The following is a 23,974-nucleotide window of genomic DNA, read 5'->3' as shown; positions in this document are numbered from 1 at the left end:
GCTTTTGACGGGTCACGAACACATCCAAGGGGATGTTAAGATGTTAAGAATCCAGGACAATCTGTCCTGGGTAAGTAAATAGGGAAATGGTGGGGGGATGGGTGGGGGGAGGTAGTTTTATTGACTTTTTCAGAACTGGACTATTTGTGGATTCAGGGAAACTTGAATATGTTTATTGGGGTTAATTGGGTCCTAGGCTAGATCTTCGGTTTTTAAGCTTTGTGTCCAGGCTTTGTGTCCAGCCTCAAGAATTGGCAAGAGGATTAACTACCTTTTTATATTGGGAACCTAGTTGCAAGCATCTTTACTAACTTTCATCTCTTGATGAGTCAATAAAATGTGTTAAGTGTTGCCGAAGTGGACACCATAGATGTGACACGACACTCCTTCTATAACAGGGGTTCCCAAACTTGGCAACTTTAAGACTTGTGGACTTCCAACTCCCAGAATTCTGGCTGGAGAATTCTGAGAGTTGAAATCCACAAGTCTTAAAAGTTGCCAAGTTTGAAGACCTCTGTTCTATAATAACAGTTTTATTTTGTTTACCTGTAGGTCTTTTAGGACTTGGAAAGTAATTCTGAACAGGGTGGGCCCAGCAGGCACAAAACCCCCAATGGAAACCGAAATGGAGTCTCCGTGTGAAGTCCAGCCAGCTGCCTGTCAGGAAACCCAGCCCCCTGACCCTCCAGAGGCGTTTCCTCCACCTGCAAGTGTTCCCGAAAAGATACCGCCAATCAAGCCCTGCTTTAAGAAGAAGCAACAGATACAGAAAAGGCTGGATTCAGAAGCACTGAGGGCTCTGCGGCCAATCTTCACCAGCTTGCTTGGCACGGGCACCTTGGATGGAATTTTCGTGCCCAGGGGACAGAATAGTAGCCATAGTAACTTGTGTGAATCTGTTGCAAAAAAGAACTTGGGAATTGCAGCGCCGTGCCCACAACCAGATAGCAACGCCTTAGTGCCAGGAGCTCCAGCAGTTCAGGGACAAATATCTGATGAACATCTTGAAGAGGAGGTCCAGCCACAGGAGCAGAGCTTCCCATCCATTACCTCTCCTGCTAATGAGCCATTCCAAGATAGCTGCTTGCACGCTGCCTCTAATGCTGCTGCCCTCCTTGCATACCCTGGCAAGATACTTGAAGGTTGCCCATCTGGGATATCCCCAAGTAACAACCAGTGCCTGCTCCAGTGTAATGGGAATCAAGGTGATAAGTTTGGAGCTGGTCTTTTCCAGAACAAAAGTGAAGACGCTTCCCTTGACCTGGTCTTTGAACTTTTGAATCAGTTGCAATATCACACCCACCAGAAGGATGGGATTGAGGTCTGTGTGCACTTTCTTCAAGGCATGTGCGTATATGGCAGCGATTGCCCCAAGCATCACACTGTCCTGCCATATCACTGGCAAGCCAGGAAAACCGCTACGCAGGCGTGGCAAAGTGTAACTACCGACTCCCAGGAGCATCTGGAGAGACTCTACTGCAATCCAGACAACGACAAGGTCAAAATGAGATACCGGTAGGTCTTTAATACAATTGTGCTGGCGGAACGAAAAGTAGGATTTAGAAATCTTAATAGAATTGCAGAATTGTGCAGTAGAACATAGCAATTCATGTCTGATTATCATGGCAGATGATGTACATGCTGGGGAACAGGTTCAAATGTAACAGCTTCCTACCTTCCCCTCACCACCTAGAAGACAATTTTGTGTAGAAAAGAACTTTTTCTGAAGACTTTCTACATAACTGAGACTTGTTTCTAGGTTCATTAATTGGATGGTTGTTTGTCTAATGTCAGTAATAATGAAATAATAATTCAGGAGATAACTCTTTAAAACCAAAGTAAAAGTCAAACAAGTAATTGAAGAAAATGGATCATGTTGGTGGGTGCAACTGTTTGAGTTTTAACTTTGGTTCCAGATGATTAATTTTGGTCTGTAAACAAAAAGTGATGCTGTAGAGTGGGAACGGTGTTAAAAAGTTTTGATTGACTGCTTTGTTAAATCAATATCTCACCTTTCCTGCCAGTTTCCCTATCCCTGTGAGATAATCTGGATTGAGAGATACAGTAGTTATCCAATGAGATTCTGCATTTTTAGTCTGGCTCACTTCTAGTCTCTCAACTGCTATACTGCACATTTCTGGGCAGATCACAGACCTTAATTAGATCAACTAGATCCCCATAGTCAACAAACAGATGTTTGTCTCCTGGTTTTCTTCTTTTCTGATTAGATTTAAAGAGCATGCACTAACAGTGTTATTAAATGAATTTTAATGTCATATTACTGATGGCCACTGCCATATATTTCTAAAGGTACATGGAATTTCCAACATATCAGTTTTCTACATTTTTTTTTCAAATTTCCTTTCTAAGTTGCATCAAGATACATACAGTATTCCAAATGTAGTTGGATTTATGCAAAGGCAAAAATTGAAATAGTTGTGCAGCATTTCATACACAACTAAAATATTGAGATTCCAAAAATGTGTTTTATCACCATTAGTAAGAAACAATATAGAGTTTGACTTTCATACTTCCAAAAGGTGATAAATTGGCAAGAAATAGTAAAGTTAAATGAAGTTATAAAGGATGTTGCAGGCAGCTGTTGATTCCGAGAGATTAATAGAATAACAGAGTTGTAAGGGACCTTGGAGTTCTTCTAGTCCAAGCCTCTGCTCAGGCAGAAAACCCTATACCCATGATGGTGAGCCTATGGCATACATGCCAGAGGTGGCAAGCAGAGCCCTCTGTGTGGACATGCGCACTGTCGCCCCAGCTCAGCCAGCTGGTCACTGGGTTTCCCATACATGCATGCACACCAGCCAGCTGGTCGTCGGGTTTCTGGTACACGCACACACACGGTGTCAAAAAGGTTTGCCATCACTGCCCTGTACAATTTCAAATCTCTTACAAATGTACAACTTCTGGAGGCAAGTTGTTTCATTGATTGACTGCTCTCACTGTTAGGAAATTTCTCCTTAGTTCTAGGTTGCTTCTCTCCTTGATTAGTTTCCATCTACTGCTTCTTTCTCCTGCCTTCAAGTGCTTTGGAGAATAGCTTGACTCTCTCTTCTTTGTGGCAACACCTGAGATACTGGAGCACTGCTTTCATGTCACCCCCTAATCCTTCTTTTCATTGAACTAGACATACCCAATTCCAGCAACCATTCTTTATACTAGGGGCATGAAACTGGCGGCCTACGGGCTGGATGCGTCACAGGCAGACCATGCCCACCCACCCCGCTCTGCAAAAGCAAAAAATGTCACATGACACGATCGAGTTTGACACCCGTGCTTTATATGTTTTAGCCTCCCTTTAATGGATCCATTAAAGGGAGGATCTCAGGGTGTCTAATGCACATAGAGCTCTCTGGGAACTCTTTAGAATGGGTTGCACCCAGGCTTGGCTAAGCACCAAAGGACTTTAGGCTTGAATTGTCTGTGATGCAAGCAGAGCAATCTGTGCTAGGAACAAAGGAGTGTATGAAGTAACATGTAGACTAACAGACCTTTGGGAGAGGAACATACTGTCTGTTGTCTGTATTTGCCAGCAGAAAATTGGATTAAATTCTAGGCAACAGGGTAGAGATACAGAGTAGACAAACTTGTGCACCACTCTTTACTAATTTCTTTAAAGCAGAGGTTCACACATAATCTGAATACCCAAGGATGCATGTGACTCTAAAGCCGCACCCAGACGTCTTGAGAGAGGCCCCTGAAATCACACCCAAAAGTGGCTACTGGATCAAATAGTTCATGTGATAGGATTGCATGTCTATGCATTCATATTTTTAATTGTGTTAAATATGATAAAATGTTTATCTGAAGAATGTTCATTTTATCTCATTGCTTCTGAGCTTAGCCAGCTGTCCTGCTCCATAAGTGTTGCTTTTGGAAAGCTGTTGTAGGAAATTATTGTTGATCAAAACAAAAAATTCACAGGATTACTGAGCGTCTTTAATGGGATCCCCATAGGAACCGGTTAACAAATACTTAAAAAGCCACACACACAGAGCTATTGGAAACCAGAGAGTAACTCACAAATGGTTGCTGGTCTGACTGGCCATTGTACGACATGGGCTTGCTGATGCAAGGTCTTTTTTCCTTGCTTTAAGCTGCTTTATTGACTCAGCTGCTTGTGGAGGGTTGGGAGAGTATCCGCATTGCACTTCATATTTCGCACAGCTGAAAAGAACATGGGACGCCTCTTTCTAGATCAGTCCTTCTCAATCTTGGCAACTTTAGGATGCATGAATTCCAGCTCTCCATGCTGGCTGAGGAATTCTGGAGGTTGAAGTCTGCAAATCTTAAAAGTTGCTAAGGTGGAGAAACACTCTTTTGTCTGCAAAGGATGTCAAAAGAAACCTCTTGAAAGTATTTTGAACTCCCTCTGCAACTCTCTCTTGTCGCTGCTGATTCTAACAGTATGGCATATTACATCCATATTGATTATAAAATTTATTTGGGTACTTCTTTAGATTCAAGGGACGCTGTGGCTCAGTGGCTAAGACCGTGGCTGAGCTTGTTGATCAGAAAGGTTGGCAGTTTGGTGGTTTGAATCCCTAGCGCCACTTAACGGAGTGAGCTCCTGTTACTTGTCCCACCTTCTGCCAACCTAGCAATTCAAAAGCATGTAAAAATGCAAATAGAAAAATAAGGTACACCTTTGGTGGGAAGGTATCAGCGTTCTGTTTACCTTCGGCATTTAGTCATGCCGGCCATATGACCACGGAGATGTCTTCAGACAGTGCTGGCTCTTCAACTTTGAAACGGAGAAAAATAGGAACCACCTTTGGTGGGAAGGTAACAGTGTTCCATGCGTCTTTGACATTTAGTCAGTCTGGCCACATGACCACGGAGACGTCTTGACAGCGCTGGCTCTTTGGCTTTGAAATGGGGATGAGCACTGCCCTCTAGAGGCAGGAACGACTAGCACATATGTGTTTAGGGGAACCGTTACCTTTAGATTCAGACCTGAATCTAGAAAGAAATGTCAAAACTGGTTGGTTTTAATCTGTGTGCCTGTAGTGCTTTGGGGGAACTGTGCCGGAGAAATTAGCTTGCACCTATCCTTGTTATTAAACCATCAACAATAGCAAAAACAGGGCTGGGAGAAATAATTTTGTATAGCTCTGACCCACAGCTATTTGCCATATTTGAAACAGCTGCACTGCATGACCCAAAAGTTCATGCCCTCATCTCTCATCCTAGGACATTCCACTTGGATGGAACAAAGCCTTAGTTGCACCCACAAAATTACTGCTGCTCCAAGCGATTGCCTCGGCAGCTGGGCTGGTTTTGCAGGACCCACTTGACATTCCAGTCTAGGTCAGCACAGAAGTAGCCTAGGCTTATGCAAATGCAGAAGGAAGAGTAATCGGGAGTGATTTAACTGACACAGTGAAAGTGTTGGGAGTAGGAGGAGGGACAGGGTGGCTGTCAAAAAAGTAGTAGCAGTTGGCTGGTTGAACAGTTGCCTTGGGGAAGTTGTGGAATTTCTCTTCGTGACATTAAAGCAGAAGCTGAATGAACCTCTATTGAGGATGGTTTGGCTCTGAGGAATGTCTAATGTGCATGTTGTAGAGAATGAGCTCAAATCTCTGGTCTCAGGACTTTAAACTTTAGAGGGGTAATTCAAACCAGTAATTCAAATACTATTCTTGTTCATTCTTGGGAGACCTGCCTGCCATGTGATCATTTTCTTTTGAAATCTATAAAGGGAAAGAAAATTGATTTAAAACTTGCATGTTTTTTTTCAGCAATCAGTCACTTTATTCTTGTCTACATCAGAATGTCACTTTAAACCCTTAGACAATAACAAACCTAGTTTTGGTTTCACTCCTCTCCCAAATCATGGGAACGTTCACTTTATCCTTATATGTGTGTAGGAAATGGCCGCATTGCACCTACTATAAGTTGCAATTTTCAGATGTAGAAAATGTGTTTCCTTAAGAGAGAGAATGAAATCTTTATGTAGTTGGGAAAAGCCAAATTGTAACTTCTTAGCACATGTGCATACAGGGCAAATTATTGATGAAAAGAGGAAAGAGTGAAAATATAGAATTAACCCCATGGCATTAAATAGAGTTGTTTTCCACAGAGAAAAATAGCAAAGCCCCTTTCACAATGTGGTCTTCAGAGCACTTTTAAGATTTTATCTAATCTCACTGTATTCACGCAACACCATTAAATTTAACTGTCATTTTACAATGCAGAATTTCTGGCTGGTTATTATGTTCAAAACTACTTAGCTGGAATTATTTACATTGTTTTGCATTCACTCCTGCGAATTACAATTAAAGTACCCTATTAAAAATATCTTCAAATAAACAACAAGGTTGCCATAAAAAGTATACAAGACAATAATAATTCTCTAAATAAAACATTCTTTAAAGAAGATAAAATTAATTGACTAATTAAATTTAATTAAAATTAAGAGAAAATTAAGACACCAGAGTCTGTAATTGTATAGGTAGACTTGACCTGTGACTGCAAACCTATGGCACGCATGCCCAAAGTGGCACATAAAGCCATGTCTCCCAACACGCACGGCCTTGCCTGATTGTCTTCCGGGTTTCGATCAGCTGTCCTTTGCACGCGCAGCAGTGCCAAAAATCGGTGTGTGCATGTGCGCCGGCCAGATGATCGTTGGGCGCGCATGTGCACTAAAATCTGGATGTTCTGGAAAGCCCCAAGTGTCTGTCTGTGTGTGTGTGAGTGAGAGAGAGAGAGAGACGTCTCCATGTAACCTTTTCGGCATTCAATGCTGAAAAGATTCACCATCACCGTCCTGGACATGACCACAGTTGTGCCCAAAATTTCTATTGCTAAGCCAGACAGTTAAGTGAGCACTTCATCTTATGACCTTTTTGGCGCCGTTGTTAAGTGAATCGCAACAGTTATTAAGTGAATCATATGGTCGTTATGTGAATCATGCTTCCCCCATTGATTTTGCTTGTCAGAAGCCAGTTGGGAAGGTTACAAGCAGTGATCCCATGACCCTGGACAGTGCAACTGTCATAAGTGCCCCAATTTTGATCACGGGGACAGTTGTAAGTGTGAAAACTGATCATAAGTCACTTCTTTTCAGTGATGTTGTAACTTCAAATGGTCACTAAATGAATGTTTGTAAGTCAAAGTACGTGTATTGGTTATTTTCCTGGGCATTGAGGAAAGAATATGAAAACCTATTTTTATATTCAAGCCCACTCCACTGAAGCATTTGAGTTTTTAAGACTGCTGCTAGGATAATTATTAATGATGGGAGCTAATGAATTTTTAAAGCCTGCACATTTTTTCCTAAATGTGTTTAGCTGGTTTATTGATTAATGCAATTGAATTGTTCCTTTGCTTTTTTGCTATTAAGCTGCTTTGATCAGTTATGATTCAGCATATCTGTCCTATCATCTTGCTGATGGTTTGCCAAAAAGCTTTAAAATATTTGAAGTGGCAAGTCATCCTTTTATCTTAAAACATAGCTTCACCATTTTCATTATTTGCCCAGGTCATCTGCTGGAAGACTAGCGGGCTTTTTCTTATGACCACTGACTAGAACCGGGTCACCAACCTTTTGGACCTCAGGGACCACTAAATTAATAACTTTAAATCCCTTGGACCACTAATATGACTTTTAAAAAGATAAATAGCATTTAGTGCAATATAAAAAAGGCAAATAATTTTTCTATGGACCACCAGTTGATGACCGTTGGACTAGATACAGTAATGGCGAACATTTTTGTTGTTGGGTGCCAAAAATGGGAGGTGGTGCGCACGATCGCACGTGTGCATGCCGGCACAATAATGCAAAGTGCGCCCCGCATGCCCATGCCTGCACACACACCCCCCCCACACTCCCTCACCATCATGCGCGCCACTGTTTGCCTCCAAGCTGAGCTTGGTGTTTTTTTTTTCTGGGGAGGCCGGTTTCCCCCTCCCCAGACTTTAGGAAAGCCTGTTGAGTCTGGCGAAGGCGAAAATGACCACCCCTGCCCCTCCACCCCCAGAGGCCCTCCTGTAGCCAGAAATGGATCATTTCCAAACTTCCGGTTGGCCTGTTGGACCCATTTTTCACCCTCCCCAGGCTCAGCAGGCTTTCATGAACCCTGAGAAAAATCAGCGAAAATCAGCTGGTTGATGCGCGCATGCCGGCAGATATCGCTCCGTGTACCACAGGTTTCACCATCACGGGACTAGAAGAACAGAACGAAGGTCTGATCCACCAGAGTGCAACTTATGTCCTTATGTTAAGACAAAAAAAAAGTTGACGTTTTCTACGTTTCTTTGTCAGCCATGGTTTGCAGCCTAAATCTGGCAGCTGTATTATTTTATACTCAAGTACATTACAATGATAGACAAAGGATACTTCCTCCCATTGATGTGCATTCCTTCTATCCTTGAGTCAGCGGGAAAAGGGATGCTGATTAAAAATTTTGCCGTCCAAATGAGAACTGTCTTAGTGAAAAGGCAACAACTGATACTGTCTTTTCAGTTTTAATATAGAACAGTTTAAGGGCAGCAAATTAGTGTATTCTCCCATCAGCATTTCCCTTTGTCCCGAACAAAAGGTGTACATGTCCCAGGATAACGTTGCAGGCTCCAATCTGAGTCACCTTTGGTCTCGGTGACTGACTCACATTGGACTCTGCAATGTTTCCCTTCGTACCCAGCCTCGCCTTCTGGGTGGGAAGAACAATTGTTGAAATGCTCTGAACATGTATGGGACAGCTGAAATCTTCTGAAACTGCAAGGGAAAAAAATGCCATGTCATTGAATTTGGTAAGAAAGCATATTCCTTTATGTCTCAAATGAGAATTGGACCATAGATTTCTATGCCTGAGGAGTGGGCCCAAACATCCTTACCAACACAGCTTCCATCTCAAGCAGGATGGATTGGATTTAAATCAAGTCGATTTAAATCACTAGCAAAAAGGCTGATTTAAGTTGGAGTTGATTTAAATCATAATTTTTAAAGAGCAACTGTCATCTCTGACCTGCTGTTGACTCAACGACAGTCCCAATATTGCAGAATATATAGTACATAACTAGGCTCCATTTCATGCTGAATAAACTAAATTATATTAATGTATCTTAAGTGGAAAACTATCTTTAGATCAGTGTTTCTCAACCTTGGCAACTTGAAGATGTCCGGACTTCAACTCCCAGAATTCCCCAGCCAGCATTCGCAGCTCGCTGGAGAATTCTGGGAGCCGAAGTCCACAGGACTTAAAGTCGCCAAGGTTGAGAAACACTGCTATACCGTTTCAGACAAATGGCTATCCAACATTTTCTTAAAGACTTCCAGTGTTGGGGCATTCACAACTTCTGGAGGCAAGCTGTTCCACTGATTAATTGTTCTAACTGTCAGGAAATTTCTCCTCAGTTCTAAGTTGCTTCTCTCCGTGATTAGTTTCCACCCATTGCTTCTTGTTCTACCCTCAGGTGCTTTGGAGAATAGTTTGACTCACTCTTCTTTGTGGCAACCCCTGAGATATTGGAACACTGCTATCATGTCTCCCCTAGTCTTTCTTATTAAACTAAACATGCCCAGTTCCTGCAACCGTTCTTCATGTTTTAGCCTCCAGTCCCCTAATCATCTTTGTTGCTCTTCTCTGCACTCTTTCTAGAGTCTCCACATCTTTTCTACATCGTGGTGATCAAAACTGAAAGCAGTATTCCAAGAGTGGCCTTACCAAGGCATTATAAAGTGGTATTAACACTTCATGTGATCTTGATTCTACTCTGTTTATGCAGCCTAGAACTGTGTTGACTTTTTTGGCAGCTGCTGCACACTGCTGATTTATATTTAAATGGTTGTCCACTAGGATTCCAAGATCCCTGTCACAGTTACTACTGTTGAGCAAGGTACCACCTATACTGTACCTGTGCATTTCGTTTTTGTTGCCTAAATGTAGAACCTTACTCTTTTCACCATTGAATTTCATTTTATTAGCTAGTGCCCAATGTTCAAGTTTGTCAAGATCCTTCTGTATCTTTAGCCTATCTTCTGTATCTTTAGCCTATCTATAGTGTTGGCTATTCCTGCCAGATTGGTGTCATCTCCAAATTTGATGAGTTCCCCATTTGTTCCCTCATCCAAATCAATGATGAAGATGTTGAAGAGTACTGGGCCCAAAACAGAGCCTTGGGGTACTCCACTGCATACTTCCCTCAGTGCCATTGTAACTTGAAACGGTCACTAAATATGCTGTTATAAGTAGAGGACTCCCTGTACTTGGAGAGAATTCTGGTGGCCTGGGATTTGCTGCATTTAGAAGGGCTGATATTAAGTCCCAAAGGGACTTAAAGGTCTCTGGAAGTTGAGTTATGGCAATTGAACTTCTTGTTGATTTGAAACATTTCACTACTTGTACTACTTGTTCAGTTCAACTGAAGAAGCTACTTGGATAAGCAGCGACATGTTTTTGAATCAACAAGAAGTCCAGTTGCTATGAATCAGCTTCCAAACTACTCTACCTAGATGGCTGAGAATCTTCATCGGGGTATCCTAACCTTGTAGGCTGCCAAGCTTCCCTGGTTTGTTCTATTTAGGAAAAAAGGCGGAACTCCTCTATATCTTAAATATCTTAAATATTTTAGTATCTGTTCATCAAAAACAATTCTGTAAAAATCTATTTGCACTCCTTTTAGGTTTTCATAATTTTTGCATTTTAATTGCCACTGAATATTAGCAGAAAAGTTATATAGTCTTGATAATGGAGAAGATTGGGAGCGATAGTGAAGCTTCCCAAGTATTTTATTTGAGATTTCTGGCGTAATGCTCCAAAAACCAAATGAATCAAATTGAAACTTCTTAGCTATGTGGGTGTTGTTGTATTTGTCAGAAACCAAACATTTCATTTGCAATAAGAACCTCATACCAACTGTTAAGCATAGAAGTGATTCAGTCATGGTTTCGGAATGCTTTGCTGCTTCAGACATGCCACAATTAAAGGAAATGTATATTCTGTTTTGTATCAAAATAATTGGCAGGCCGTCTTATCTTTCTTTCAGCTAATGCTGAAACAGGAGTGGTTTGTGGAGCAAGGCAAAGGGTCTCCATATATTGTATGAACAAATTTAGCAGATGAAGCAAAACAAATCCAGCATTTTTGAATCATCGGAGTTAAACCCATAGAAAGTTTATGGCAATAAGCTAGGAAATGCTAGAAAACTCAGCTGTTAGGGTTGGGGAGTTGAAGCAGTTCATTTTGGAGAAATTGGCCTAACTTTCTACATAGCCATGTGAGAAGTTATTAGTACCTAGAGGAAGTATCTGTTTGCTGGTAAGAATAATGCAATGAATAACTGAATACATGAGGTGATTACTTCTTCACATGACTGCATTAACATGTTGGATTGCCTTCTTTAGGGATTCTTTTTCTTCCAGGATCCACGTGAGATTTAGTGAAGAACATGATCCCTTGAATTTGCCATGAAATATCTTTTGGAGCAAACCTGTCCACTAATCTTTTTTTTAAAAAACCAAATTATTCTTATTTTACCAATTCACATTATCATTTTTGCATATTCCCAATAGTTAAGTTTAAGTAACATGTTAGGATTCAATGGGATTGGTTAATTTGTGACTTAGTATACGATGAGGTTTAATTTGTAGTCCAGTGCTAAGATACCCGACCCTTCTGTTTGCGTGTTGGGAGAACTTTATTATTGATTTAAGTCATACTATGATTTCATTACTTAGGCATAGTACATTACATGAATTATGGTTTTCTCCCCTGGGTTTAATTTAATGTGTTTTATAAACCCAACTAATGTGTTGTGCATTGGATTCTTCTAGTTTCCAATGAAGTCTAGAAAACCTGAACTTTTGAAGCCCATCCCAGTTTCACATGGAGCCTACATGTGGCCGCTGCACTGCAACTTCCCTCTCTGTTTTTCAGATGATGTTGTGTATCCTGGCAACTCAACATGGGTAGTGGTATTTTTGAACCTGACTCCTTTAGCATTTAGCTTGTGAGCTTCCTAGTTCACATGGTTACCACTCTGATTTGGCTAAAGCTATTAAAACTTCAGCGGACTATCTGCATAGCTTGCCAGGAACAAGGAAATGTCTAATTCAGCAGTTCTGAGTATCCAAGAGATGGACAAGCTGCAGCCAGCCTTGGGTAGTAACCTGCAGGGGATAGCTGTTTGTTTTTTCCCCTTTGTTTTGAATGGCTTACATGGCACAGTGACCCATCACTGCACTTGGTATCCACAATACCTTCATTGTTTGGTGCTTTTAAGTCCATTCATGATTCTGGACCAATGGCTCATCCAGAGGCTAAAGAACAAAGTGCCCTACAAGTAGCTTGCTTTTCAGTTGATCTTACCCCCTGTATCTATTCTAAAACTTAAATTCAACCTTGCATTCCTTTTTCTTTTCTGCTGCCCAACCTTGTTGGCAATGTAAGAAAGAATAAATAGCCATACATACAGATAGGGGTGGATGTGGGGGGTGAGAAGTATTGAGCAGCTGCCATAGCCTATGCCAGTTAAAGGGGGCTTGTTTGTACTTGGCATCTCCCTCACAGCTGCTGTCCCTCTGTGCTATCACTTGCTTGGCTGATTGCTTTGTCCAAATCCGCAAGGAGTGAAGTGGTAGAGCACATGGCCTTGACTTTTTCTTTGGGCATAGAATTGTTTGGGGCCATGAAAGAACGGAATGGACTCTATACTGATAAGGAATTGGGGAAAACACAAAGTGGGGGAATACCCATTCCGGTTTTCTTGCTCAAGCTGTCTTCCCCTTCCCTAAAATCTCCTTGGAATTAGTAGTTTATGCTTATTGAAGTCTGTTTTTATTTTCATAATTTTTAGGAGGCTTTTATAGACATTCTGCTTATATCTCTCAAGTGGTTGTCCTTGGACTGCCAGTCGTATAACATACTACTTTTTCACTTTTTACAATCTGCATTGACTATGTAATATGGGGCTCTTCTGGCAGTTGATAACATGCATACTTACATGGAAGTCAGTCCTCCTAAATTTAGAAGGATGTATATTTTGAATAAACTTTACATTTTTTTCCAAAGTTTAGAGTCGTTAAAATGGTTAATTCTAGTTAATTTTCTTCAACATTATTACAAATATCTTTATTTTTTTATGAGCCCAGACTGAGAAACAAAATTAAGTTGGTTGTCAGGGAGGAACATGTTTTGATTAATGGTGAGTTGGAACCTCTACTCTTCATCTGAAGCCATGATTACAAAGAAGAATGGGGAATTTGCTGTGTGGTGAGAATATGTTAAAAGAATGGACTGTGCTACTCTGTGGGTAGAATTTTGAATGCTCCCTTACATACAAGAGCCTCAGCAAATAGATTTAACACATCTGTGTGTGTGTGTGTGTGTGTGTGTGTGTGTGTTAATTTTAAAAACCTTGTGTGTAAGTTTAAAAATCATGCTAAGGAGGATTCACAAGGCAAAATCCATCTGCTGACTAGCATAGTTCAGTTCATTTTATCATCTTCACATTCTTGCAATCTGATTCTTTTTCATGTGTAGGCCCAGTGCCATGTAAATAATTTCCCCCTTGCATTTGGAACAGGAAGTTCAAAGGTTTTCTGCTAATCTGTTTTTCAAAACAGAATGTAGTGATTATACTTCTGGCACCATATAAAGGCACATAAAGCTGCTCCTGTTGAGTCAAAGTGTTTGCTATTTTAGCTGCAGGTGTCCCGATAGCTTATTTAAAAATAAATTCTAGTACATAATGGAACTTATTTTTATTTGCATCTGTTGTACAATATGATCAGAATCAAGATTGCCATAACTGAAACTGTTGGCATTTTTCTTAGCTTTCAACATGGGTTGCAGATTATATTTTGATATGAAGACGTCAGACTTTTTTTTAAAGTCCTGTAGCTTTTTAAGTCCATGTTCTTTTAACTTAAAATCCATGTTTTCCTGGAAGTCAAAGTTTACCTAACTTGAAAAATTACGCAGGGTAATCTGTGTCCGTACTCCTCAATTTATGACCGTTAACGACTGTAGCTTAGAGCCCCTCCAAAAGGAACTTGTGACCAGAGGTGGTATTTAGCCGGTTCTGACCAGTTCTGGAGAACCAATAGCAGAAATTTTGAGTAGTTCAGAGAATCGGTAAATATCACCTCTGACTGCCCCCCCCCCCCCATCTATTCTCTGCCTCCCAAGTCCCAGCTGATCTGGACGAAATGGGGATTTTGCAGTAACCTTCCCCTGCTATGCCCACCAAGCCACACCCACAGAACCAGTAGTAGAAAAATTTGAATCCCACCAAGTTCTGATGCCCTCCCCCCCTTCTGATGTGACCCTATTCAGATGCTTGACAACTAATCCTCCTTTATAGTTATTGGCAGCATGATGGCAGTTTACACCATTTTTGCCAAAAGCTGGTGTTTACTTCTGGTTTCGGGCAAAAATGTTCCATATTGAACAGTGAGCTGTCTTAGTAACAGCTGTGTTTGCTTAATGACCACATATTAATTTAATGACCATGGTGATTTGATTAATGACTGCCACAGGGAAAAAAAAGTTTGTAAAATTGAGTCAGTCACGTGATGACTCAGTTTGACTTATGTATGATCATAATGGACTCCATTATGTTCATAAGCTAAGGACTACCTGTATGCTGTTTCATTGACAGAGATAACTTACTATGAATCAATACAGATGAATTTGATTTCTGGGCTGGTTCTGAGAATTGCATCGGCTGGGTACTTGGGCTGTGCCCAAGACTAAAAGAATCAAAAGATCTAAAATAGGAGCCGCTTTGAATGATTGTGGATATCTGTGTTATGAGTTCCTGCAAACTCGTATGCTGTGTTTATACAGGAAACAAAGTGATTAGACTCTCTCCTTATAGATCTCAGAAAACTGAAAGACACATGTTGGAAGTGGTGGGGGCAGAGTAGGTAACTGTCAACACTCTCCTGTTTACTTCTGTTACTATGATGATAAGATTGGGGAAGCAGCTGTCACCTGGTTTGATCTAGGTCAGTCTGTTCCTTGTATAGGGGTAATAAATGCATGGCAGCCTAACAGGAAAAGAAGGCATAGGTGAACCCAGCAATCCAGTTCAGCCTATTCAAGTGAATTGTTCCAAGAAACTTCTGATTACCACCTGTGTTTTAGTTTTGTTAGCCACGAAGAAGGAAAAACATCCTCCAAATCTCTGTGCATGTTTAAAAGTGTTCCAAGCTCGAAATAGTACTTCGTACTCAAAGCAGTTTTTGTTTCAAGTTTAGGATACTTTAATACTTCACATTAAAAATGGAATAGGAAATTGGTTTGAATCAAACTGTTTTGCATATTACTATCAAATGCTTGGCCTTTATATGGTACAAATGAATAGAGAGAATTTGTAAAAATAAAAAATAAAAAAAATCCATGCTGAGAATGGTATCAATTCCCATTGCCCTAAGTCAGGGAAGGTTAACCTTTTTGTTGTCGTGTGCTGAAAGCATGTGCAATAGCAGTAGACTTAGCAATAGCAGTAGACTTATATACCGCTTCATAGGCCTTTCAGGCCTCTCTAAGCGGTTTACAGAGAGTCAGCATATTGCCCCCAACAATCTGGGTCCTCATTTTACCCACCTCGGAAGGATGGAAGGCTGAGTCAACCCTGAGCCGGTGAGATTTGAACCGCTGACCTGCTGATCTAGCAGTAGCCTGCAGTGCTGCATTTAACCACTGCGCCACCTTGGCTCGTGTGCACACCCACACCCATAATGCAATGCATGTGTGACACGTCCCCGTGCCTTGCACACATGACCCCCCCTTGCATTCCCTCATCCTCCCCCCACAGCCTAGTTTTGGCCTAGTAGGCCTTCCTGCAGCCTCCTGGGACCAAAAATGGACCACAGTGGGCCTGTGTTTCCCCTGCACATGTGCACGACTCTCCCCTGTGCATGCGTTTATGTCTCCTGCATGCACCCCGCCCCCTGCACATGTGTGACAGAGACCCAAAAATCAGCTGGCCGGCGGGAGGCGTATGCGCAGTGAAGCTCAAGTAGGGCGATGGCTCATTTTTCCGTAGAGAGGGCTCAGCGTGCCATCTGTGGCACACTTGCCATAGGTTCGCCATCATGGCCCTAAGTAGTAGTCCTATAGTAGCTACAGTTGGATAGTAATGAAGAGCATGATGCTCATAGAGAGTTCAGGATTAGTTACTTCATATCAGCCCAACTTTCCTCAAGGGATTATTGTTCAGAAGATAAAATAGGAAATGTCATTTTCTCATGTAGTTAAGGATATAAAAATAAATATAATATAGAAAAATGTTTTGTGGACAAGGGGTTTTTTTTATCCACAGGAGGCCCAGTCTTTACTACATCTAAGCATTTCTTTCTTAAATAGAATTGCTTTCAATACAGGTAGTCCTCAACTTACAATTGAGCCCCACATTTCTATTGCCAAACAGGACAGTTGTTAAGTGACTTTTTTGTCCCATTTGATGACCTTTCTTGGCAAGTTGTCAGGTGCATCACTGCAATGTTAAGTTAGTAACATGGTTGTTAAGTGAATCTGGCTTCCCCATTAATTTTGACAGAAGGTCACACAAAAGGTGATCACATGACCACGGGACACTGCAACTATCATAAATACATGCCAGTTTCCAAGCATCCGAATTTTTGTCATGTAGCAATAGCAGTTAGACTTATATACCGCTTCATAGGGCTTTCAGCCCTCTCTAAACGGTTTACAGAGTCAGCATATCGCCCCCACAGTCTGGGTCCTCATTTCACCCACCTCGGAAGGATGGAAGGCTGAGTCAACTTTGAGCCGGTGAGATTTGAACCGCCGAACTGCAGCTTAGTAGTCAGCTGAAGTGGCTGTAGTACTGCACTCTAACCACTGCGCCACCTTGGCTCATGTAACCATGGGAATGCTGCAGTGGTCGTAAGTGTGAAAAATGGTCATAAGTCTCTTTGGAAACTGAGGCTTTTTGTCAGTCTACCACCTGTGATGTCTTCCCCAGTCTTATCATTTCCCTATTTGTGCACCTGTGTGAACTGTCTATAACTGCTATTGTTCTATAATTGGGAGTGTTTTTGGGATGGCGGGATAGTACAGAATGACAGAAGTCCATGTCTCAAGTTTCAGTTTGCCTTTTTAGTCATTTAAGTGTAAATTGACAATGAGAAATTGGTCCTGTTCTCTGCTTTGGTATCCGTTTCCTTTGCCCTGGAAGATGTGCTACTTAGAGCAACTTCTATGCTGTTTAAACAGGACTCTTTGTCAGAATACTTGCAAAAATTAACAATTTAGATTGGTGTATTCACTTAGTAAAAGTGGACAAATTGTTCTATTACTAAATCTTTTTCGAGAGAAATATCAGATCGATGGAGCAATGTGTTGATTGTATAGTAGAATTTTTTTTACATTTGTCTCTTATTTTTTCTTACAATATAATAGTAATTAGAAATCAAATATTAAACATCAGTTCCTTTAGAAACACATAATGGGATTAACTGGTGAAATTTTAGGTGATATTTTTAGTGGTAATTTGCATCACTTAGATAAACAAAAGTCTATAATTTTCAATTAAAGAAGTCTTAGGAATCCACCCTTTACTTTAGACTCTTAGAAAGGTCATTCTTTGTAACAGTACTTTGGGATAGAAAATTCCTTTAAATAATTCCAAATTGTATTATTTAATATGACATAAGGAGGAAACATTTCTCATACTGTACATAGGAGTGAACATATAAATTTTATTTGATTAACTTTCAACAAAGCTGAAGCTTAATTGAATTAAATTTAAAGTTTGTTCTGGACCACCTTTTTGGAAAATGTGAGCTGACATTTACACCTCTTCAAATTTGTGGACTGTATCCATGCTTTAAAACAAACGTACTTAATTATTTAGATTCGTAAATACTGATAATGATCTTGAAACCAGGCTGTTATTCCCAAATTGGCTTTATTTGTAATTGAATTGTTAGGGGTTTGAAAACTGCGCTTTCTGTTTAAAAATGGTTGAGGTCATTTTGGGTTTTTTTGGAAAAGCTTCTTTTGTTTGTCAGCTGTATTTTTCTTGATAATATTTTAAGTAGTGCTTTGTCTCTCTTTGTGATTTGAAAGTTACAATGAACTGAAAGAATCAGAGCCAGATTATCTGTGGAACTCCCTAAGGACATCTCCCCATCCTACCAGGGCAGATAAGATGGGCATGCTTCTAGTTTCTTTGCCTAAATATTGCCATCTAATGTGAGTGGCTAGCGTGAGTTCTCCATGGGATCTCCTACCCTGCCCCTGGACTTTTTAGCAGACTTCCTAGCTTTCGGTAAAGCTATGAAGATCTGGCACACACACACATACACACACCCAAAAAAACCACTGGAATAAGATGAGGTAGCTTGCACATCAGAGGTTTGACTTAGCATCAGATTTCTGTTTTAAATACATTATGTTTCATTTTTATAATTTTAAGATGGCTTTTGTGCTGTTTAAACTTTTGATTGGGAGCTGCCAAGAATTAGTTACAAGATGGGCTGCTACATAAATGTTTGAAATACTTAAATAAGAGTCACAAACAAACTTGCAATTTGTCCACTCCTATTGCAGAAGTTGTTTTTTCCGAGCCCGGTTTTCATGGAAGGGATAAAAATTCTCTGCTTCTGTGTAATTTTGCCAGAGATGTTGGCACTCAAATCTCTCCTCTGTTCCATACAGCAAATTGCTCCGTGTCCTGCTTTATGTTTTCTCAGTAACCTGAAAGGAGGCATTGACTTCCACATACTCTCCTTCACTGAATTACTTTAAAACTTGGAAACTAGGAATTGCATTCTATGTTAACTTTGGTTGTGTTGCGTGCATGCCTAGCTACTGTTGCTATGCCACAAAGGGTTTGGCAAAAGGGGAACAAAGAGCTTTGTCAGCCAGTTTCCAAGAGTGATTAAGCAAAACCTCGTTCTGCATGTGGTTTTCCTCCTTCCTCCCTTATAACTGCAGGGCACAGACCACTTGACCAGTGCTGATGAATCAGGGCATAGTCACTGAAGCAGATCCTTAAAAGACGGGGCACATTATCCTCCTGTCTCCTGTCAGGAGACTTTTAGCCAGGAGGCTGAAGTTAATGTGGTACATGGAAGCCGTTAGGGCACGATGAACTGACTCCTATAGTCTGCCCTGTCTTTCTCAGCAAGGCATTAATTGAATATGAATGCTGCTTCCACGCCCTATGTGCAGATTAGGAAAATCATGTCTGCAGAAGTTTTTATTGAGTAATTTGTGCATGGAAATCAACCTGCGTCTGGCTCTCTTGTACGCACTCATTTTTGTGCCCTCGTGCCGTGTCAACATGTGATGCAAAGGGATGTGTTTTACTAGGAGTAATAGCAATGACATTTAGACTTATATACTGCTTCACAGTGTTTTACAGCCCTCTCTAAGCTTACAAAGTCTTACAGAGTTCACAGAGTCAGCATATTGCCCCCAACAGTCTGGGCCCTCATTTTACCAACCTTGGAAGGCTGAGTCAACCTTTAGCTGGTGAGGATCGAACCCCTGGTATTCAGCAGAATTAGCCTGCAATACAGCAGTCTAACCACTGCTCCCCCATGGCTCCTGTCAACTCTTGGGAGGTTGGATAGGCTTTATGGCTGAAAGTCACCACTTCTTTCACCATTGTAGAATTTTTTGTAACTTTCATGATATCAAACCTTCAGATTTCATGTTGTACTTTCCTGTGTACTATCAGCAGAAATCCTGATCCTCACACAAATCACTATAAAGTAGGCTGATGGTACCTCCAGTGTTATAATAGGGCAGAATTGAGATGATAATCCAGAATTCATTTGAGATTATGTAGATGATTTTGAGTCTACTTGTGAGCTCCCTAGAGTTATTGAGAGTTGGATGGCGTACACATTTTAATAAATTATTATTGATAAAGGTTTGTTCCTTTTTGTATACTAATTAATTCAACAAACTCATGTTCTGATTTAACATTTTGTATAATTTTTATAATTATTAAATAAATGTAATTATCCAACTACTGAGACACATCCTTCCAGTAGCAAATATTATAAAATATTAAAACTGATGAACCCATAATTCTTGTCAGCTAGTATGACAGCTGATAATTCAGTTTGAGCTTGATCCATTCCTCAAATGAGTGGCTTGTTAAGGTGCTAGATTCCGCCAGGATACAGATGCTGACTCTTGGAAACTACAGTTCAACAACCAATGTGAGCTTGATGGTTGTGTTAACCCTTGTAAAGCCTATCCGCAGCTAGCTATTTAATGTTGTGTCTAGTTCTCCTTAGCTAGATGACTTGTTCCTAACTTACAAAAACTTAGGCGACTTGGTATAGCTACACTGTTTTATATCTAGATTAATCAGAACTGAGTTCAATACTTGGAGGATTATGTGTTGCTCAGTTCCTTGCATGTTCGGGAAGTTGCTGACATTTCTGCAAAATTATTAGAAGCAACTTTTGCTGTGCCACTTTTAATTTGACTTATGGGTGACTGTGTAGAGATATCTAAGAAGGATTCCTGTCAACAATTTGGCAGTAGTTTCCTTGTTCTGGGATGTTTTTTGAACTTCTAAGCTTAGCCTATAGTTCTGGGGTTTCCCATCCAATTATTCACACATTCCAATATTATATTTTTTTAAAGATTAAGCCTTTTTGATTAAATAAAAAAACCTCCCATTTTACAACCCTGTGGTCCTTATTTGGGGTAGAGTCTGTGTGACTGGATGGAGCTGAGCATTTACTGGCTGAATGCCCTTCCTGATGCCTACATGGAATTTGCAGCAGATGTGTTTTCTTTGCACCCTATGAAAGAAACATCTTTCCTACTGGGACTGAACCCTCAACCTTCCAAGTGGGAGGTGAGCGTCTTCAGCACTAGGCTTCTGTTCCCTTTTTGACTCAATGCTCTGGTTGAAATTAAGTAAGTTCTACTCCTTGCAGAAATGGCTTGTGTTCTTTTTGGTGAAATGCAAATTAATAAAATCATTTGGAAATGTTTTCGCTACTAACAAGAAATAAGCTTACTTAAGGAAGTTTCTTGTGATAGAGTCCAGTTAGGCAGATTTTGGAGTCCTTTCTTGAATAGCAAATGCAGTCTATGAGTTCAAAGTGTTACTTATCATTTATTGGATGGGTAGGTTGCAAGGAACCGTAACCCACACTGAGACTTTCTTTACTAATAGTAGTCCTGCACATGCTAATTGAACTTTTGAGATTCCACCAGCCACAGATGTGTTCTGAGCAAGAACAGAGAGAGCAATGTCTTCCTCACAGCTTTCCCAGAAGTGGACTGGCATTTTTAAGTAGCCAAATTTGCTAAAAGCAGATGCTCTCTTCAAAAGTTTGGATGGAGAGTGTTTTAAAAACCTCTCCGTTTTATTTGATTATGTGCCATTAAGTCATTTTCGACTCCTAGCAACCACATAGATTTTCTTTATGACAGTCTGTCCTAGCTTGGCCTTTCCGCTCTTCGGATGATGCAGTCATCCCCACTGTAACTGAGCTTATCCACTTTGCTTGTCTTCTTCTTTTTCTTCCCACCTTTCCATCTTTAGAGCCTTCTCCAGAGAGCTTGGCATAATCAATTCTTCATATCCCGCTTCTTCAAAGATCAACCTTGGCTTCCACAGAATGGCAGAAGGAATACTGTTGCTTTACACAATTCTGATCTTTGTAGGGAGAGACACATCACAGCATTTGAATATATTTCCCAAGGCATCCATGACTGCTCTACTAAGTTGCTAGTCTGTGGTGTATTTTTGACTGTCTATTTCTTTACTATTAATGGTTGATCAATAATAGAGGCCATCTACCACTCCAATTATTTTCATTGTCACTTCTAAGACTGATTGTTCTACTTACTGTCATTAGTTTGGTCTTTACCTTTAGTTTTACTCCATTTTTTAAATGTATCCCTTGGTTTTTAATTACTAGAGCTTGCAGATCTTTTTCATTCAGCTATCGGTGGTAGGATCAGCACAGTGTTTGTGTGTGTTTATAATCTGTCGTAGAGGTTTTAAGGAGAGTTGATGAACTTTAGCACAATTTTGCATGCCTTCTCCTGCAAAACAAGCTGAATTCAACCCTTCCTTCTTTTACTACCCTGTTTTCCCGAAAATAAGATCTCCCTGGATAATATGCCCAATCGGGCTTTTGAGCGCATGCGCTAAAATAAGCCTTCCCCTGAAAATAAGACCTTCCCATAAATATTTCAACATAGCAGCAGCCATGAGGTGACCACACTTGCCGCCTCCTGCACCTCAAAAATAATAAGACCTCCCCCAAAATAAGGCAAAGTGCTTATTTGGGATTGGGGGTCAAAAGAAAATAAAACCCTGCCTTATTTTCGGGGAAATGTGGTAGAGACTAAATTAGAAATGCTGTATGTCTTTTAGTACCACTAAGAACAGAATGTGGCTATAGTGACAAATGATGTTATTCTCCTTAGAGCTAATGGTGGGGAACCTTTACCACTTTACTTCCCAATCCACTTATAAAGACTCTTCCAAATCATCTTCTCTCCCTACCACCATTTCATTAAAAGCAACTTCTTATAGTTCACAAAACAGAGTATAATTAGACTGTGCTCCTTAGCAATTTTTAAATTTTATTTTCTTTCCCAGGGACTTTTAAAACTAAGATTGGGCTCTGTATTTCAAAGGAGCCATGCAGTAAATTTGGTACATGACTCCATGCTCTGGTAATTGCCATTTAGTACATCTGGAAGGCACAGGAAATTGCAAATGAGCTGTGTGGCAATATAGAATTTGAATGTTGAATTTCTAAATCACCATGAAGTTTCAGATGCACATGTGCATAGCCACCAGCCGAATCCCTTTTGAAGTAAGCAGCCATATATATGCAAAACACAGAAAAAGAATGAGAAGTAACAATTAGAATAAATCAGATACAATATGATAAGAAAAATTTAAAAATAGCTAAATCTGTTTACAGCATCATTTACTCTACCTCTCCATACCTTCTATTCTTATAACTCATCCTTACTTTCACTGTGTTCACACTCTACTCTGCTTCTTAACTTGTCATTAAAATTGTGGGTTTTTTTTACATTATACGCAATAATGTAATATAGTAATCTTAAGTAGTTTGATGTGCACTCTTTTATGAAGTTGTTGTAGAAGGGAGATGGGAATCAAGTCGTCCATAGATTTAAGCAAGTAGTTACCTAGCAAATATGGTACTCATTCTGAGTCTGGAAGATTCTAACAGATAAGTGTGTCTCTGAAATGCTATCCATCTGGAATCTGGTGGGTAAATCCCTCTAAGAAGGCTCATTTGAGTTTGAATATATTATCAAAGTTTTTTTTTAATAAAGTGAAAAAAAGATGGAGTCATTTGACCTTTTATGCTTTCCTATGGTCAGATGAAAGCACAAAACTTTAGGTTCTCTAAAATGAATTTCTGGATTAAATCTGAATTGATAGGCAAATTAAAGGTAAAGGTTTATCCTGTCCAGTCATGCCCAACTCTAGGGGTGGTGCTCGTCTCCGTTTCTTAGCCAAGGGAGCTAGCATTGTCTGAAGACTCTTGATCACGTGGCCAGCATATGCCGAGGTGCACGGAACAGTGTTATCTTTCTCATGGTACCTATTTATCTATTCGCATTCGCATGCTTTTGAGCTATAGTTGGGGAATATCTGTATTAGAAAATGCTCCATATTTTTTTCTGAAAACTCAAAGAACGATTGCTCATACTAAAAAAAAATTGTAGATGAACTCCCAGAGAGAGTGCTGTGCTACATATAATATTAGCGGGGGTGGGGGGGGAGATATTTTTTTAAAGTCTTGCTTTGCCTCCAAGGCTTTGGGAGCACAAATTATAAGAGGACAATATAAACTGCAGCTCCCTTGGAATGTGCAAGCAATCAATACATATCATGCTCACAAAAGCAGTTGTCAGATTGAATTCTTTAACATTTCATTCAAAATGTGATGAGTTTATAAAATATGTCATATTCAGGTATTTCTCCAACTATATTGAGTAGGAAGTAG

At 40.3% G+C, this 23,974-nt stretch overlaps 1 protein-coding gene across 1 annotated transcript in view; it reads left to right on the top strand.

Annotated features, from left to right (window-relative positions):
• The window catches only part of TIPARP (TCDD inducible poly(ADP-ribose) polymerase), a 37,108-nt gene that overhangs the window by 3,349 nt on the left and 9,785 nt on the right, over nt 1-23,974 (top strand). The window contains exon 2 of the mRNA XM_087725331.1: nt 553-1,515. Within this exon, the coding sequence (XP_087581457.1) occupies nt 614-1,515 (902 nt within the window). The 5' untranslated portion in view covers nt 553-613. The remainder of the gene's footprint in view (nt 1-552; nt 1,516-23,974) is intronic.

This window comes from Thamnophis sirtalis, unplaced genomic scaffold, assembly GCF_051295495.1.
Source record: "Thamnophis sirtalis isolate CommonGarterSnake01/CBP01778 unplaced genomic scaffold, rThaSir2_p1.2 scaffold_11, whole genome shotgun sequence".
NCBI classification, from domain to species: Eukaryota; Metazoa; Chordata; class Lepidosauria; order Squamata; family Natricidae; genus Thamnophis; species Thamnophis sirtalis.
Note: the sequence above shows the minus strand (reverse complement) of the source record. Positions and strands in the feature narration are given on the sequence as shown.